The following is a 16,700-nucleotide window of genomic DNA, read 5'->3' as shown; positions in this document are numbered from 1 at the left end:
TACGTTGTAGTTCGCTTATTAACCACTAGAAGGGGCCAGAGTTTTCTGTGACAAAGCATTGTGCAAACCATGTAGGAATCATGGAATCCTCGAACAAATAGCAATTAAATAAAGCTAGATTAAAAAGTAATGGTATCAAAAGGATGTTTAGTGCCTTTTTATCTTTCACAGTGATACCTGATAAGGAAAGAGTATCCTTTGTGGTTGTAGAGATTACTGCAATGTAATTCCCAGTGATGCCCCTTACTGACTTAATAAACCTCAGGCATGACCTCTTATCACTGATTGTTGAGTTAACTGAATCAAAACCAAATTTACCACTTAATTTGAGTTGGTTATCCTCCAAAGGTGCATTGTGTGGGTTTGACCCCTCCTTGAACCAAGCCAACCATGACATCAACAGTGGGCACTAATTTTGATGTCAATGAATCATCAAAATCTCTCTCGCTCTCTCTCTCTCGCTCTCTCTCTCTTTCTTTCTCAGAAAACTGGCCCTGAAGTTCCACCCAGACAAGAACCCGGACAACCCAGAGGCAGCTGACAAATTTAAGGAAATCAACAACGCTCATGCCATCCTGAGTGACTGTACCAAGAAGAACATCTATGATAAGTACGGCTCACTGGGCCTCTATGTGGCCGAGCAGTTTGGAGAGGAAAATGTCAACTCCTACTTTGTGCTGTCCAGCTGGTGGGCCAAGGTAGGATGTGTGGATGAAAGGATTGATGTTTAGATGAATGGATATTCAGATGGATGGATGTTTAACAGATGGATTGTTAGTTGGATGGATAGATTAGTGGTATGGATCAGTAGCCATACAGACAGAATGTTGGGGGAAAACAAAGAGCTTGCTGAGGCTCTGTGCTGCAGAAGGGTTTGGACAGTTAACAGTGGGGGGTATGTGGGTTTTTTTTATAGTCTTCCCCCAGGTAGTTTCCCCATCTTCTGTAACCTGTCCATAGTTTTTTCCTTCAACACGTGAACTTATTTGACCTCATTCTCTTTCTCTCTCTCTCTCTAGGCCTTGTTTATCTTCTGTGGTGTGGCCACAGGTTGTTATTTCTGCTGTTGCCTGTGTTGCTGTTGTAACTGCTGCTGTGGTAAATGTAAACCACGGCCGCCCATGGAGCAGGAGCCAGAGTTTTATGTGTCACCTGAGGACCTGGAGGCCCAGATGACCACTGAGGAGAGAGGTGTGTGTGTGTGTGTGTGTGTGTGTGTGTGTGTGTGTGTGTGTGTGTGTGTGTGTTCATACAAGAGACGCATCTCAGACCATACTCAATGTGCACACATGCAATCATCAATCACACATAACCACACATATATACCTACCTACACAGACCATACTCGGCACATGTACATACTCATCAAATCTGGACATGGGTTAAGTTGCTTCAGTTGCTGGACATGAGTTAAGTTGCTTATTATCTAGACTTCATTCATTCAACTGGCAGGTTCCTTACAAGTCCATCAGCGGGCTTACAGCTGGAAATGTGTTTGCGATATCTAAAACACATTCCATCCAGCTTCGCTTAAAGGGGCCATATCATGCTTTTTGGGCTTTTCCCTTTCCTTTAGCATGTTGTATAGCTGGGAGGTGCATATAAAACGTCTGCGGAGTTACAAAGGCCAAAGTCCATGCCAAAGGGAGTTATTCTCTCAGACAGAAAACACTGCCTGAAATGTCTCATTTGTAGTCCAGTGTTTTCTTCCATTACTTATCTACATCCCTATGTAACACATTTTCATAATGCCCACGTAGCAGCTAGTTTGGCCCACCCTCAAACAAAGTACAGTGGAGCAGAAGGGTCTCAGATTTTGATGTAACACCAGGTTAGTACGTATTGCAATGTTGAGCAGATGCCCTTTTTTCAGTGCGAAGGCAAATTCCCTTTGTATGAATTTCCAAAGGAAGACGAAATTAAGAATCAGTGGTTAAATTTCCTTTTTAACACTGTTCCTCAGCAGTACAACCCCAACCTTTTATGTCCCCTTCATTTTACCAAGGACTGCTCCCTGAACCAGGCACAGTTCAATGCTGGATTTTTGATTTGTTCGCCTTTCCTAAAGAAGAAAGCACCAGACAACACTGGATACAGTTTCTTCTTTCGGGCCAACAACAGCCATATGCCAACATGTTTGTTTGCTCACGCCACTTCACAGAGAGCTTTTCCTCAACAGAGCCCAGTATGAAGCTGGTTTTTTTGGCTAGGCTAGTGCTAAAACACGGGGCTGTTCATTCTGTAAAGGGCCATGTTGAGGAGTCAGAAGCGCAAGCTGTGAGTAACATTATATCACTGAAATGTTTGTCTTGTATTAATCGGACCAAATGGCTTGTGAATACAGTTTCGGTGCAGAGAATGGGAGTATACATTGAAGCTTAAATTATTTAGGGAGCTAATGGTGATTTGCTTGAAACAATCCAGCTATGGACTGTCTGATTATATGCCTTGGGGGCGTGCGGGTGGCGTGGCAGTCTATTCCGTTGCTTACCAACATGGGGATTGCCAGTTCAAATCCCCATGTTACCTCCGGCTTGGTCGGGCATCCCTACAGACACAATTGGTCATGGGAAGATGGGAAGCCGCGTGTGCCGCGTTTGGTATGTGCCCTGGTCGCTGCACTAGCGCCACTTCTGGTCGGTCAGGGCGCCTGTTCAGGGGGGAAGGGGAACTGAGGGGGAATAGCGTGATCCTCCCACGTGCTACGTCCCCCTGGTTAAACTCCTCACTGTCAGGTGAAAAGAAGCGGCTAGCGACTCCACGTGTATCAGAGGAGGCATGTGGTAGTCTGCAGCCCTCCCCAGATCAGCAGAGGGGGTGGCTCGGAAAGTGGGATAATTAAGGGCACAAAAAAAAAAGATTACTTGCCTTTATTTCAACCATATCCGCTCAGAATCGTAGTGTTATTTTCACAACTGCCGCGGATAGAAGTCATCATCCCCCAAATGATACATTTTTTCAAGTAATAAGCAATCAGCTATAATTTTTATAATACCAAAAGCAGTTATGCTGAAGCTAAGATATTCCAAGCCCAAAAGCCTGTCAAACTACGGTCTTCTTTGTAAATGTATGTACACATACTTGCAAAACAGTCTACTTGGGTAGTACTATGGGCATATAATGTACTCCAGCAAACAAATAATCAACACTGCTGGGAGATACTATAGTCATTTGTCAACAGCAGAATAATATTTTACTAGCTACATAGGCTTTATTTCCTGACAGCAGAAATTCTCCACTTCAGTCAGCATTTTAGTGCATTTCCCACATGCAAGCCGATTAAAAGGGGCATATATAAAAACAGATGTTCGTGCTATCCACTCTCATATTCCAAATTGTATCCGGGCTCAAACATGTATGGATAGATTTGAGAAGTTGCCATTTCCAATCAAGAACAAGAAATTATGCTACTTAATAGGTTTATAGTTTGCTTACTGAACCTCCTACTCTGGTGTTGTATCAAACTCTGTTTCCCCCTGAGGATGAGGCGGTGGGCTTTTGGGGGGGGGGCATAAAGAGACAGCTAAAACAGGCTAAAATGGCTTGTTTCAGACAGAGGATGAACTGAGGGGCTGCATAAAGGGCCAGTATAAGACAAATAAGGATTTTTCATGCAAAACTACTCTAGTGGAGCTCCAGAATAAAAAATATAGAGCTGGAATGAGCATGATATGGCCACTTCAAAACTTAATCTACCCAGCTTTACTGACACGTCTGTTTCCTTTCTCTCAGGGGATGTAGCAGCTATATAAGCAAATTTTATGCTTGCATGACCAATCAGTTTTTCCCCATTGTGGAACAACAAAGAATCTGAACAAGTGGAGTGAAGCATAGTTAGTGTAAAGGGAAAAAAGTCTGTATCTTGTATCAAATTAGATGTGATTTAATAGCAATACATAAAGGATTACACGTTTAAAGATGTGGTGTTGTGATTTAAAGACATAGTGTAATTTTATTTAATAAAAGCAATCGTCTTCATGGCCAAACCTGTCTTATCTTGCACATGACAAAGTCAGGGATGCTGGAGCCTATCCCGGCAGTCATTGGGCAGCAGGTGGGGAGACACCCTGGACAGGCCGCCAGGCCATCACAAGGCTGACACACACATTCACACCTAGAGACAATTTAGTGTGGCCGATACACCTGACCTCTACATGTCTTTTGACTGTGAGAGAAAACCCACGCAGACAGGGAGAGAAAATGCAAACTCCACACAGAGGACGACCTGGGATGACCCCCGGGGTTCAAACCCAGGACCTTCTTGCTGTGAGGCGACCGCACTAACCACTGCGCCACCATGCCTCATTTAGAATCATATACACAAAAACGGAATTAATTGCTACAGTTTTGGGAAAGTTTTGAGTGAAATCCGATATGCCTGCAGGCTTCCCAATATGTCTGTTTTTGAAGGCTCAAGCAATTTCCCCCATTTGACTGCACTGAAGCCACTTAGTCAATTCAATAAATAATCTACAGATCTACCTTTTCTTCTGTAAAGCATTTCTCTGTCCCATTACTTATTTAAATGTCAAAATATTTCATGGAATAATTGATTACCAAAATAATTTTTCTGCACCCTATCAGAACTGTATGTTTTTTGAAAAGTCTAGGACATTATACATGGATGTCAGCTATAAGGCATTTTTGGATATTAGCTAACAGCTGCAATGTATTTTCATTTGCTGTGTAGTCAAGTAACAAATCTCTGTGTATGTCTGTGTGTTTTTCTGTTTTTATTTGTCTTTTGTGTGTGTGTGTGTGTGTGTGTGTGTGTGTGTGTGTGTGTGTGTGTGTCTCTTCACCAGGTGGCAGTGATCCCATCATAATGCAGCCATCCTCGGCCACAGAGACCACTCAGCTCACCGCTGACTCCCACCACAGCTACCGGACTGAGGCTTACTAGATTCACACACTCACAAACACACACATCCATGCACATTCAGACACATAGAACCAGCAGAATCTAGTGATATTTTACCCACACACATAGACACACCTAAAAACCATCGCATCAGTAACAACTAAATACACACACACACACACACACACACACACACACACACACACACACACACACACACACACACACACACACACACACACACACACACACACACAGAACCAACAGAACAGGACTGGCATAGTCAGTCCTGTTCTGTCAGTCCTGGTAATCCTATAGTCAGTCAGTCCTGCTCATCCTATACTAACTATATACTCATCACACAAAGACATCACAAGTACAATACACACACAAAGCTCTCAGTTTATTTTATTCCCACCATGTTGGACATACCATAATAGCGCATACACACCAGGGCTGCATGGGGATCGACAAATACCTCTCGCCTGCATAATACTATTTTTTTGTTTTTGTTTTTTGTGTTGATTCAGTACATATTGAGATGTTTCAAATAACACAATATATAAATAGAGCTCCATCCCTTCTTATCTACAGTAATAATCCAGCAATAATCCAAAGAAAATCCACAGCAAAATGCATTTATTATAAGCCCGATGTTTTACAAAAACTTAAAACATGAGTATGCTTCCCTGATTCAAAATCCAACATTCAGAGATGTAGAAATCATCAGCCTCTTCACAGCAAGCATCTGTTCATTGTGCTTCAGTGTTGTGATTCAGGAGAAATGCTGCAATATAAAAGATCGCCAGGGTTTAATATTGCATTTTTGCACAGAATTGATTCCTCCCCGACCCCTAATACACCCACACATAAACACTGATACAGCCACATCTCCCCTCTCTACTCACACATCAGCAGCACCTTCTAGTAAGACGAGTACAGGGAAAGAGGAGGAGGGGGGTAGAGAGATACAATGCACTGGATAATTATTCTCTTGTAACGTTGCAGAAAGGGAGAGAGAGAGAGAGAGAGAGGGAGAGGGGAGAAAATGAAGCTTACTGTTTTTTAGTGACTAACAGTTCATCAGAGCGAGGCGACCCCTGTAGACACCTCTCCGATCCACTCGGATCCACAGCAGCAGACCACCCGTAGAGGTCATTGGTCACCTGACAAATCCCTCTTGCTGTGACCAGTGGGTTCGTTCTGTCTATGTACGACCTTAAACAGTTACGGTGACCTCCATGCACTCATTCATATGTGCCTGCCGTGTGCACGTTTGCCAAGCACAGAATGAAATGTTTTTCTCTGCTGTCAATAATCCTCTGTTGACTTGCAGTCATAAAAACGCAAACACCTACAATTTTTTTTTTCCTGATAAAAGACCTAAAGGAATCCAAATTTGAGCAAAGAGCTGTTGCTTATGGGCAATAAGACAATCACCAAGATCCTGTTTCTTGGTGCGTAATGTTTCCTCCTGCTCCCGTAGTGCCATCTAGAGAGAGAGAGAGAGAGAGAGAGAGAGATAGCTAGATCGATACTTTATTGATCCCAAGGGAAATTAAAGCGCCATTACGGCTCGCACAATCCAAAGGCACACAGTATCAAAAATATACACAATAGCAAGAATATAAAGCAAAAACTATAGGTAATATCCATCTATCCATTATCTTAACCGCTTATCCTGCTCTCAGGGTTGCGGGGATGCTGGAGCCTATACTATAGGGAATATGCAAAATATAAAGAACTAGACTAAACTGAAGTATTTTGTATATCCGTACGGGTTTTCCTTTATATTCTTGCCATTATGTGTATTTTGGCACAGTGGCACAGTGATTTGCACGGTCGCCTCACAACAAGAAGGTCCTGGGTGTGAGCCCTGGGGTAGTCCAACCTTGGGGGTCATCCCGGGTCATCCTCTGTGTGGCGTTTGCATGTTCTCCCCATGTCTGCGCGGGTTTCCTCTGGGTGCTTCGGTTTCCTTCCACAGTCCAAAGACATGTAGGTCAGGTGAATCGGCCGTACTAAATTGTCCCTAGGTGTCAGTGTGTGTGTGTGTCGGCCCTCTGATGGTCTGGCGGCCTTTCCAGGGTGTTTTCCCGCCTGCCGCCCAGTGACTGCTGGGATAGGCTCCAGCATCCCTGTGACCCTGAGTAAGGATAAGCGGTTTGGATAATGAATGAACGTGTGTATTTTTGATATTGTGTGCCTTTGGTTTCTAGGAGTTGTATGACGCTTTATTTTCCTTTGGGATCAATAAAGTATCTACCTACATTATTGGGCTTTCATGCCACCACAGCATGTAATACACCTTACTCCTGGTCAACACCAGCCACATTTATTTTTGGTCATCTGTATCTTGTAACAGAAAAGCTCCCATGCTAATCCACACCGCTGTTCTATCCCGGGTCTGCATCAGCGTGGGTCAGCATCTCAACTGTGTCCGTCTTTTTATGTTTAAGGTGGGGGTCTGTTCCTGTCACCATCCTGACTCCCTTTTTCAGATAGTTGTAGCTCACTTGGTCGCCTCAGATCTTAACAGCTACAACTTTCCCACGCTGAGGCTTATGAGGTCAGGTGATGACTTGCAGATAGAGTACTGATGGTAGGATGGTATCAAAATCAAAGAGACCATGTCTTATTCAAAGGAACCCAGATTCAAGCCTCCACATGGGCAAGCATCAGCTCTGCTGAGGTGTCCTGAACCAACACAGCGGTGGGTGCTGTTTTGTCACTGACCTCTGACCATTGGCCTCTGGCCGTAGGGACAATTCCACTTCCTGTGTTACTGGTTTCATTGTTACCAAACTTCTTGCTTATTTTTTTAGGAGGCCAGTTTTTTTGCCCTAGTTGTGCAGGCATGAGTAAAATCTAGACTTGGCATCTAAAATATTTTTTCCCACAGCGGGATGAGAAACCATGCAGATTTCAATAAAAGCCAGGCCCTTCTTTTGAGAACACTCAAGATTCCCTCTCGCCTCAGCTGCAGCGGGAAATAGGTCAGTGTGAAACCGTCTGTAAGTTCAACTGGGGAGTTGATGTGACTGGCTGTTTATGTCACCCCATTAACCATATGAACATCCTCACAGTAGTCTTCACAGTATGGAGGGTCCTTATTAAGGCCGGCTCAGGTTTCGTCAACATTGGCAGGTGTTGGACATCCTTCACTTCTTAGTCTTATAGTTTATAGCCACACCAAGTGCAGCCTATAACCTCTTATGATACATGTTCCTTTATTTTTCTATGGAGAACATTCTCCTTGTTCTGCAGTAGTTATGTCCCTACATCGATCATATCGGGTTTCTGGTGACGTTTTCTAACGCCTGATGCCATCAGCTGGACATGGTTTGAGCTTTACTGTCACATATAAGGTGATGCTATAGTCCCTGCAGCTGTCGAACAGGAATGCTGACCAGCTTTGGCACGCGAGACCCTGATAGTTGCTGAGTGTTTGGTCGGCTGTTTTGTCATCTAGATGGAAGGAGAGAGAGTTTGTTTACAAGGTGGGAAGTCTGTGCTGGTCACTAGCGAAATGTAGGTGAATTTTAGATCTGCTGGTAAACGTTTCCAACACCTCTCTAAATGTGTATCTCTGGTGGATAAGCAAGTGTGTGGTGCTGTAACGGATGATAACTTTGTGGGAGCAGAGGGTGAACTTTGGAATCTATCCAGCAATTTGACCCCGTGAGCTTATAAGATGGTTTGACGACTAGCGGTACACATTGGCTTAACTGACCCACGGAAATGTAAAAATGTCCAAAGACACGCCCCACAAAATGGGAGATGCTTGACTCGCTGGTCATTTCGGCATTCCAAACCATTCATTTCATAGGTATCCACTTCACGGAAGAGTCCTGCTACCCACTGAGACGAGGTGCTGAGGTCAGGGATAACTAAGGCCCCTAACATTTCGCAATTTCTAAACAGAGGATTTATCTCAGGCCGTGGTAGACAAGTACTCACATTCATCCATCCCCCTATATCTGTCCTGCATCAACTCTGCGGGATTTTTTAAAAGAATTAGAAGTTACACTTTACAATAAGGGTGCATTAATTAACCAGTAATAAGCATTAACTAACAGTTAGTTAAGTTAACTATTGTGTCTAGTATAATCATTTGCTGATGGTGTTCATCATTTATTAATATCAGTTTTTACCTTAATTGACCTGTAAAACCTTAATAAATGTTGCCATGAGAAATTTGTTAACAGTCAATTAACAGGGCTAGGCTTAGTTTATGCTTATTACTGTATTAACTACTGTTAATGGGGTTAGTTAACTTTTAATTAATTGTTAGTTAATGCTTATTACTGCATTAGCTCATGTTAATTAATGTACCCTTATTGTAAAGTGCTACCAAATTAGACCGTAAGTCAGAAAGTAGGGAACTTTTTTTTTTTTTACTTTGCTTATTGTGGATATTTGACTGACTTGGCTGTTTCTGAAAAGGGCACAGCTTTCCACATCATCCTCTGAGCATAACTGCGCTGCTTTGTGATTACACAAACACACACACACACACACACACCAAATGCATACGCGTGTGCGTGTGTGTCTGTGTTCGGTAAATGGTAAATGAACTGCATTTATAAAGCACTTTCATAGTCTACTGACCAATCAAAGCGCTTTACAATGTATACCTCACAGTTACCCACTCACACACACATTCATACACTGACGGTGGAGGCTGCCATGCAAGGCGCCAACCTGCTCATCAGGAGCAGTTAGGGGTTCAATGCCTTGCTCAATGACACTTTGACACGCTCTGGAGAAGCTGGGAATCGAACCAACGGACCTTCGATTACTAGACAACCCGCTGTACCTCTTGAGCCATGCCGCCCCGATAATTACAGGTGGAATAGGTTCTTTCTACAGTCAACCGCGTGTGACATCTTTGAGTCATGATCACGACATTGACAGAACCAGTTTCTGTCTCTCTCCATCATTGATTGGCCCACTCCTTTACGAGCGCTCTCAAATCAGCCTTTCCTCTTCCACTTCACCCCAACTCTTCTTCATCACTCTTTCTCCTCTGCCTCTCTCCTCCTGTTCCCCCTTTCAAAATTTCATTATTCATGTCAGTCCGGCTCTCTAGTACACACCGAAATGTGTGCGTTTGTGTGTTTGCGTGCATGTGTTAATATATAAATATAGATATAAAAACGCATGTGTGTGTGCGTATGCGCATGTCTTTGTGTGTGTATATATGTGAGTGTGTGCCTATTCGTGTGCGTGCGTACGGAGAGTGGAGCCATAACTGTGTCCATTGTTGGTGGTAGGGAAATAATTAACTTCCATACTTATGATTACACTACAAGATTATACATATGATTACATTACCAGATTACACACAACTACATTACAAAATTACACTCACGTGATTACATTATATCGCAAAAGCTCCTCGTACCCGTGCCCTATTCCATAGAGGATATGACCATACACACATCAATCCCTTTTTATTGTATCTCTTTTTTTGCTTGGTTTTTTAATTGTTTGTGTGAGGAAGTAAAATGCTGTACATGTCGTGTTAACTGTTTGTTTAGATTCTACATCCGTGTATGTCTTGGTTTTGTCCGAAAACCGAAAGTGTTGACTATTTTACTTATCTCTGTAGATTTGGTTCGTCTTTTTTTGTTTTTTCTTTCTTCATGTCATCAGTGAAGGGAAGACATTAATTAATATCCAAAGTTTTTACTTCTGTGGCAGCAGTTCTGTAGTTGAAAAAAATCTCTCCTAGCAACAGCAAAATATTTCAAATTGTGCTTGAACACTCCTGGGAAAAAGATTTTGTGAGTTTGATCGTGATATGAAAACAAACACCCCCGGCAAATCGAAGAGACTATTTTGTATGTTATACTTTCTCTTGTTTTTTAATCTCCGTCAGAAAGGGCCGTAAGGGCGAATGAGCACTCGCTGTTTAATTTTCTCATGCTGCCCTCACCTCCTACCCAATCATGCTCCTAATTGGCTTTTAACTGTGTTTCTATTGGATAATTCTCCCACACACTATTATTTGATTGGTTGTTGTACTCATATATTACATCATCGTTGGCCAATGAAATGCCCTTTCCTTTTTCCCGAACTCCATGCAATGTCTGAGTGAGGGCAAATTTTATTTCGAACACTGGAATTTAGAAACTTTTGTTGTAGGAATTAAAAAAAAAAAAAAAGGAGTGCTACATACCAAGTACGGTGGTGTGAATATAGTAATCAGAAGATAATGATAATATTGAAGCATTATTTTATTTATTTTATTTTTGTTATCGTTTTTAATAATTGATTGATAAGCAGGTGTATAAATGGGATGTATAGAATTTTAGACATGAACTGTTTTGACCAGGAAGTGTCAAAATGGCAGACCTGCTGTACATACAGGCAGTGGCAGACAGTACATAGACGAGTAGAGTTTTTCTGTTTTAGCATGGATCCATAACATGTGTGTCTGTCTGACTGACTGACTCACTGACAGGCCGACAGACATGCGGTGTGGGTAAATGAATTATCGGATGTACTGTTATAAAATAAACATTTCTGATGCTTCAGAGCCTCTCTTGTCTGAGTGAGCTTGATTGGTGGGAAGCAGGAGAACCCTGGATCTTATCCATGTGTTAACGGCCTTTCTAACTCGGCATTACATTAATTTGAAAGGAAGCAAATCAGAAAACTCACTTTCACGACTTTAAGCTCATAAACTACCACAGACTGGAGCCTCAACGTCATGACTTTCAACATCTCAAAACTTAAAATCAGCATTATTTCACTTTTGTTCAAAGTGATTTACAAAGCAAGTCAGCATTTATCAATTATGGGAGTATCAACTTAAAGAGCACTGAAGAGTAATCATATAGACAAGAGTGTATACCCTAAGTATACTACTACTACTGCTACTGCTGCTACTACTACTACTACTACCAGAGGGGAAGCTTCTGAACAGGCAAGCCAGGCAACTGCTTGGAGCCCCAGGCAGTAGGGGGCCCCCGAGGGCTGACAGACTTTACTTCAAAGCAGTGCCCGCAACCCCCCCTCCACCTTAAACAACGAACGGACGATTTGCAATGACATGACATCACAGTAGGAAACCTCCCTTGTACGGACCCCATGTCATTCGTGTTGCACGTGCACTGCCTGTGCTCTTCGAAAGTGAAAGTTACTCCCAGCGTCCACACCAAGATATGTCAATGAAGGAAAATGAAGAGGAGTTGTCCATCGGGAGCAGAAAAGAAGAGGAGAAGGAAAAAAGTTTATATTTCGTATATTTTTTGTTGGTGTCAGATTATTTATAACATAATGGTGGTAAATGCTGGTTGGGGGCCCCTCCTGAGAATTTTTGCCTAGGGCCCCAACAGACCCTAGCATCGTCACTGACTACTACTACTACTACTTTCGGCTGCTCCCGTTAGGGGTCGCCACAGTGGATCATCCTTTTCCATCTCTTCCTGTCCTCTGCATCTTCCTCTGTCACACCAGCCATCTGCATGTCCTCCCTCACCACATCCATAAACTTCCTCTTTGGCCTTCCTCTTTTCCTCTGCCCTGGCAGCTCCATATTAAGCATCCTTCTCCCAATATACCCAGCATCTCTCCTCCACACTTGTCCAAACCATCTCAATCTTGCCTCTCTTGCTTTGTCTCCAAACCGTCCAACCTGAGCTGTCCCTCTAATGTAATTGTTCCTTATCCTGTCCTTCTTCGTCATTCCCAACGAAAATCCTAACATCTTCAGCTCTGCCACCTTCAGCTCTGCGTCCTGTCTTTTCATCAGTGCCACTGTCTCCAAACCATACAACATAGCTTGTCTCACTACCATCTTGTAAACCTTCCCTTTAACTCTTGCTGGTACCCTTCTGTTGATCACTCATGACACTCTTCTCCATCCACTCCACCCTGCCTGCACCCTCTTCACCTCTCTTCCGTACTCCCCGTTACTTTTTATTTATTTATTTATTTCCTCTTTTTTCCCTTTTTTCTCCCAATTTAGTGGCCAATCGATCCCTATTTTAATTCAAACACCCACCCTCGTACTGCATTCGTTCGCCAACTGCATCTCTCCGGCCAGCAGTCTCGAAGGAGACCGCCTCCCCACTTTCGTGACAAGGCGACTCCAGGCCGAACCATTGTTTTTTCCGACACACACAGAGACGCATGCACGTGACGAACACAAGCCGACTCCGCCCCCCTCCCGAAGATAGCGTTGCCAATGATTGCTGCTTTATCGAGTCCGGCCATAGTCGGATCTGACGAGACCGGGGCGCGAACCCCAGTCCCCAGTGGACAACTGCATCGACACAAAGCCGATGCTTAGACCGCTACACCACTGCGAACCCTACTCCCCGTTACTTTGAACAGTTGACCCCAAGTATTTAAACTCCTACGCCTTCATCACCTCTACTCCTTGCATCCTCACCATTCCACTGTCCTTCCTCTCATTCACACATATGTATTCCGTCTTGCTCCTACTGACTTTCATTCCTCTTGTTTCCAGTGCATACCTCCACCTCTCCAGGCTCTCCTCAACCTGCTCCCTACTCTCACTGCAGATCACAATGTCATCTGCGAACCTCATATTCCACGGAGATTCCTGCCTGATCTCCATCATTCTGTCCATCACCATTGCAAACAAGAAAGGGCTCAGAGCCGATCCTTGATGTAATCCCACCTCCATTTTGAACCCATCTGTCACTTCTACCGCACACCACACCACTGTCACACTGCCCTCATACTTATCCTGCACCACTCCTACATACTTCTCTGCCACTCTCGACTTCCTCATACAATACCACACCTCCTCTCTCGGCACCCTGTCATATGCTTTCTCTAAATCCACCACCATCCACTGAAAGTATACGACTACTACTGTAAAAGTATATACTTTCTATACTGTAAGTGTGTAGTAGGTAGAGCATGAATAGTGGAGACACTTATTGGACTTACAAATTATAATGTCACGTCAATATCACAGTCATGCTTAGAATCTAACCATAGCCTGAAAAAAGGATATTTTTAGGCCTTTCTTGAATGAAATACAGACGGGTGACAAATTAAAGGAAAAACCAACACAGTGTTGGACCACCAGGAGCCTCCAGAACAGCTTCAATGCTCCTTGTCATAGATTCGACAAGTCTCTGAACTTGAACTGGAGGGATGGACACCATTCTTTCAAAAGATATTCACCCATTCGATGTTTTGATGGTGGTGGAGAGCGCTGTCTAACATGTTGGTTTAAAATCTCCCATAGTAAGTGTTCAACTGGGTTGAGATCTGGTGACTGTGAAGGCCATAGCATGTGATTTATATCATTTTCATCCTCATCAAACCATTCAGTGACCCCCTCATGCCCTGTGGATGGGGGCATTGTCATCCTGGGAGAGACTGCTCCCATCAGGATAGAGATGTTTCATAATAGGATAAAGGTGATCACTCAGAATAACTTTGTATTGATTTGCAGTGACCCTTCCGTCTAAGAGAACAAGTGGACCCAAACCATGTCAGGAAAATGCCCCCACAGCACAACAGAGCCCCCAGACCCCCTCATTGTAGGGGTCAAGCATTCAGGTTTTTCCTTTTATTTGTCACCCGTCTGTATGAATAGCTACGGTCCTGGATCATTCCACCATTTTGGGGCCAGGTTAGTTTCGTTCTGTTCAGTCAAGCTGTTATTATTACTTTTCAGGCATGTAATTTTTCATTAAAAAGAAAGATTTTACATTTACTTGAGTATTGCGATATGCAAATGAAGTGATATTTTCTTACACTCCCTAGTTACCACTCTACATGCATTACATTTTTAAAAATGGATGAAAGGTTTTACATCTTCTCTTCTGTAAGAGTGCGGGAGAAACTGTTCCTCACCCTCAAAAATGTGTTGAAGCAGAACTTGAATTTGTTTTCACCAGAGAAGATCAACTGAAACACAAACTGGCCAAGTAGCACCAACAGCTGGGGTCACAGATTTTGGTTCCTCTTTCTTCTACACCTCTTCTCTGATCATCACACATGACAGGAAGAGAGAGAGCAGTCTGACATCTTATAACCTTCTCATCCAGATGGTCATGTCATCTATCAGTATACACCAGCCCACTTTTGATTATCTCATCAGGTGGCAGCCCATACAGACGCAGCGAAGTCCATTTGAAGATGATCTGAAGTAGTACACTAGCAGTCTGTGGGCCAGGTGTGAAAGGAAGCGACACGGGATGTTCCCTGGTACAAAGCCCCAGGAATTTACTCCAAACCAGAAGCACCTCCAGCGGCATTTGTAACGTTCCTTGGCTCTGTGTGTGTGTGTGTGTGTGTGTGTGTGTGTGTGTGTGTGTGTGTGTGTGTGTGTGTGTGTGTGTGTGTGTGAGTACAGATGTAAAAGGCGGACCTCGTTACCACAAAAACCTCTCTCTGGGCACATTTACACTAGGCATCTAATGTAAACTTGCTCTAAAATTATACACTGCAATGATTTATCCATATTGTATTTACACTTGTCAAAAATCATCTCTGGTAACCAGATGGCAATCTCCCCCAGTGCTTTTCCAAAAGATATGAAAAGTTCCCCCTGGCGTTCGGGTAGCGTAGCGGTCTATTCCGTTGCCTACCAACACGGGGATCGCTGGTTTGAATCCCAGTGTTACCGCCGGCTTGGTCGGGGGTCCCTACAAACACAATTGGCCGTGTCTGCGGGTGGGAAGCCGGATGTAGGTATGTGTCCTGGTCACTGTACTAGCGCCTCCTCTGGTCGGCCAGGGCGCCCCAGGCAAAACTCCTCACTGTTAGGTGAAAAGAAGCAGCCGGCCACTCCACATGTATCAGAGGAGACATGGTAGTCTGCAGCCCTCCTCGGATTAGCAGAGTGGGTGGAGCAGCAACCAGGAAGGCTTGGAAGAGTGGGGTAATTGGCCAAGTACAATTGGGGGAAAAAAAGGGGGAAAATCCAACAACAAAAAAAGGTCCCCTTATAAATCTAATGTATTTTTACCTATCTTTTGTGGTGTTTCCAGACAAGGAGGGCAGTTCCTTTTACCCTGAGCAAACCTGCAGCCACAAAGTTTCTCAAAACACATCTGCGGGGTTATTTAAGTAATCAGATTACATTTCACCCTCCTGGCTGCATTTACACTCGGGTTTTAATGCGAATAACAAACAACTAGATTGCCAGACGTAAATGGTGTCTCTGTCTAGTCGACTAAGCTGCCCCAGTTCAGTACTCTTGATTTTTGGAAACCTTGTTAAATCCTATATTTTTGGCAGGTGTCCCGGCTAAAGTACAAAATGAATTCAAATCTCATGATAAATCAAAAACAACATTTCAGCAGGTGTCCCGGCATCCTTCCATCTCATGTCTCTCCTGCTAAACAATCGGCTCATTTGAATAGGAGTTAAAAACAGAGCAAGTGTAGCTGAAGCTGCAAGGTCTGTGGTGTGATTACCAAAATGTGTTTCTGCCTGCGCTTAGTGGAGAGGTTAGAGGACTGGGGAGGGGGGCAGAAAGGGGGGGGGTAACTGTAGAAGGAGCCAAGCCTGACATGGACATGATCTGTCCACATACCACCCACTGCCCGATATGGGAGCTGTGTGTGTGTGTGTGTGTGTGTGTGTGTGTGTGTGTGTGTGTGTGTGTGTGTGTGTGTGTGTGTGTGTGTGTGTGTGCGCACGCGTCTCTGTGTGAGTGACAGTCGGTGCGGAGGTACTGCCCCTGGGAACTTGTCTGTAAACTGACACCCCCCCCCCACACACACACACATCTACCACATCAACCACGCCCATAAGATCTCTCTCTCTTGCTCTCTCTCTCTCTATCGTTCACAGGCACACTGTTATGGCTTGGGAGCTGTATTCAGACTGACATAGT

General features: G+C 43.8%; 1 protein-coding gene across 3 annotated transcripts in view; it reads left to right on the top strand.

Moving 5' to 3' along the window:
* dnajc5ab (DnaJ (Hsp40) homolog, subfamily C, member 5ab) overlaps nt 1-5,011 on the top strand; it is a 46,166-nt gene extending 41,155 nt beyond the window's left edge. For all 3 annotated transcript variants that reach the window (XM_056275496.1, XM_056275494.1, XM_056275495.1), the window contains 3 exons: nt 485-698; nt 1,020-1,191; nt 4,806-5,011. In XM_056275496.1, the coding sequence (XP_056131471.1) occupies nt 485-698; nt 1,020-1,191; nt 4,806-4,903 (484 nt within the window). In that variant the 3' untranslated portion in view covers nt 4,904-5,011. The remainder of the gene's footprint in view (nt 1-484; nt 699-1,019; nt 1,192-4,805) is intronic.
* Nucleotides 5,012-16,700: the final 11,689 nt, after the last annotated feature.

The sequence above is a fragment of the Lampris incognitus genome, chromosome 2 (genome assembly GCF_029633865.1).
Source record: "Lampris incognitus isolate fLamInc1 chromosome 2, fLamInc1.hap2, whole genome shotgun sequence".
NCBI lineage: Eukaryota > Metazoa > Chordata > Actinopteri > Lampriformes > Lampridae > Lampris > Lampris incognitus.
Note: the sequence above shows the minus strand (reverse complement) of the source record. Positions and strands in the feature narration are given on the sequence as shown.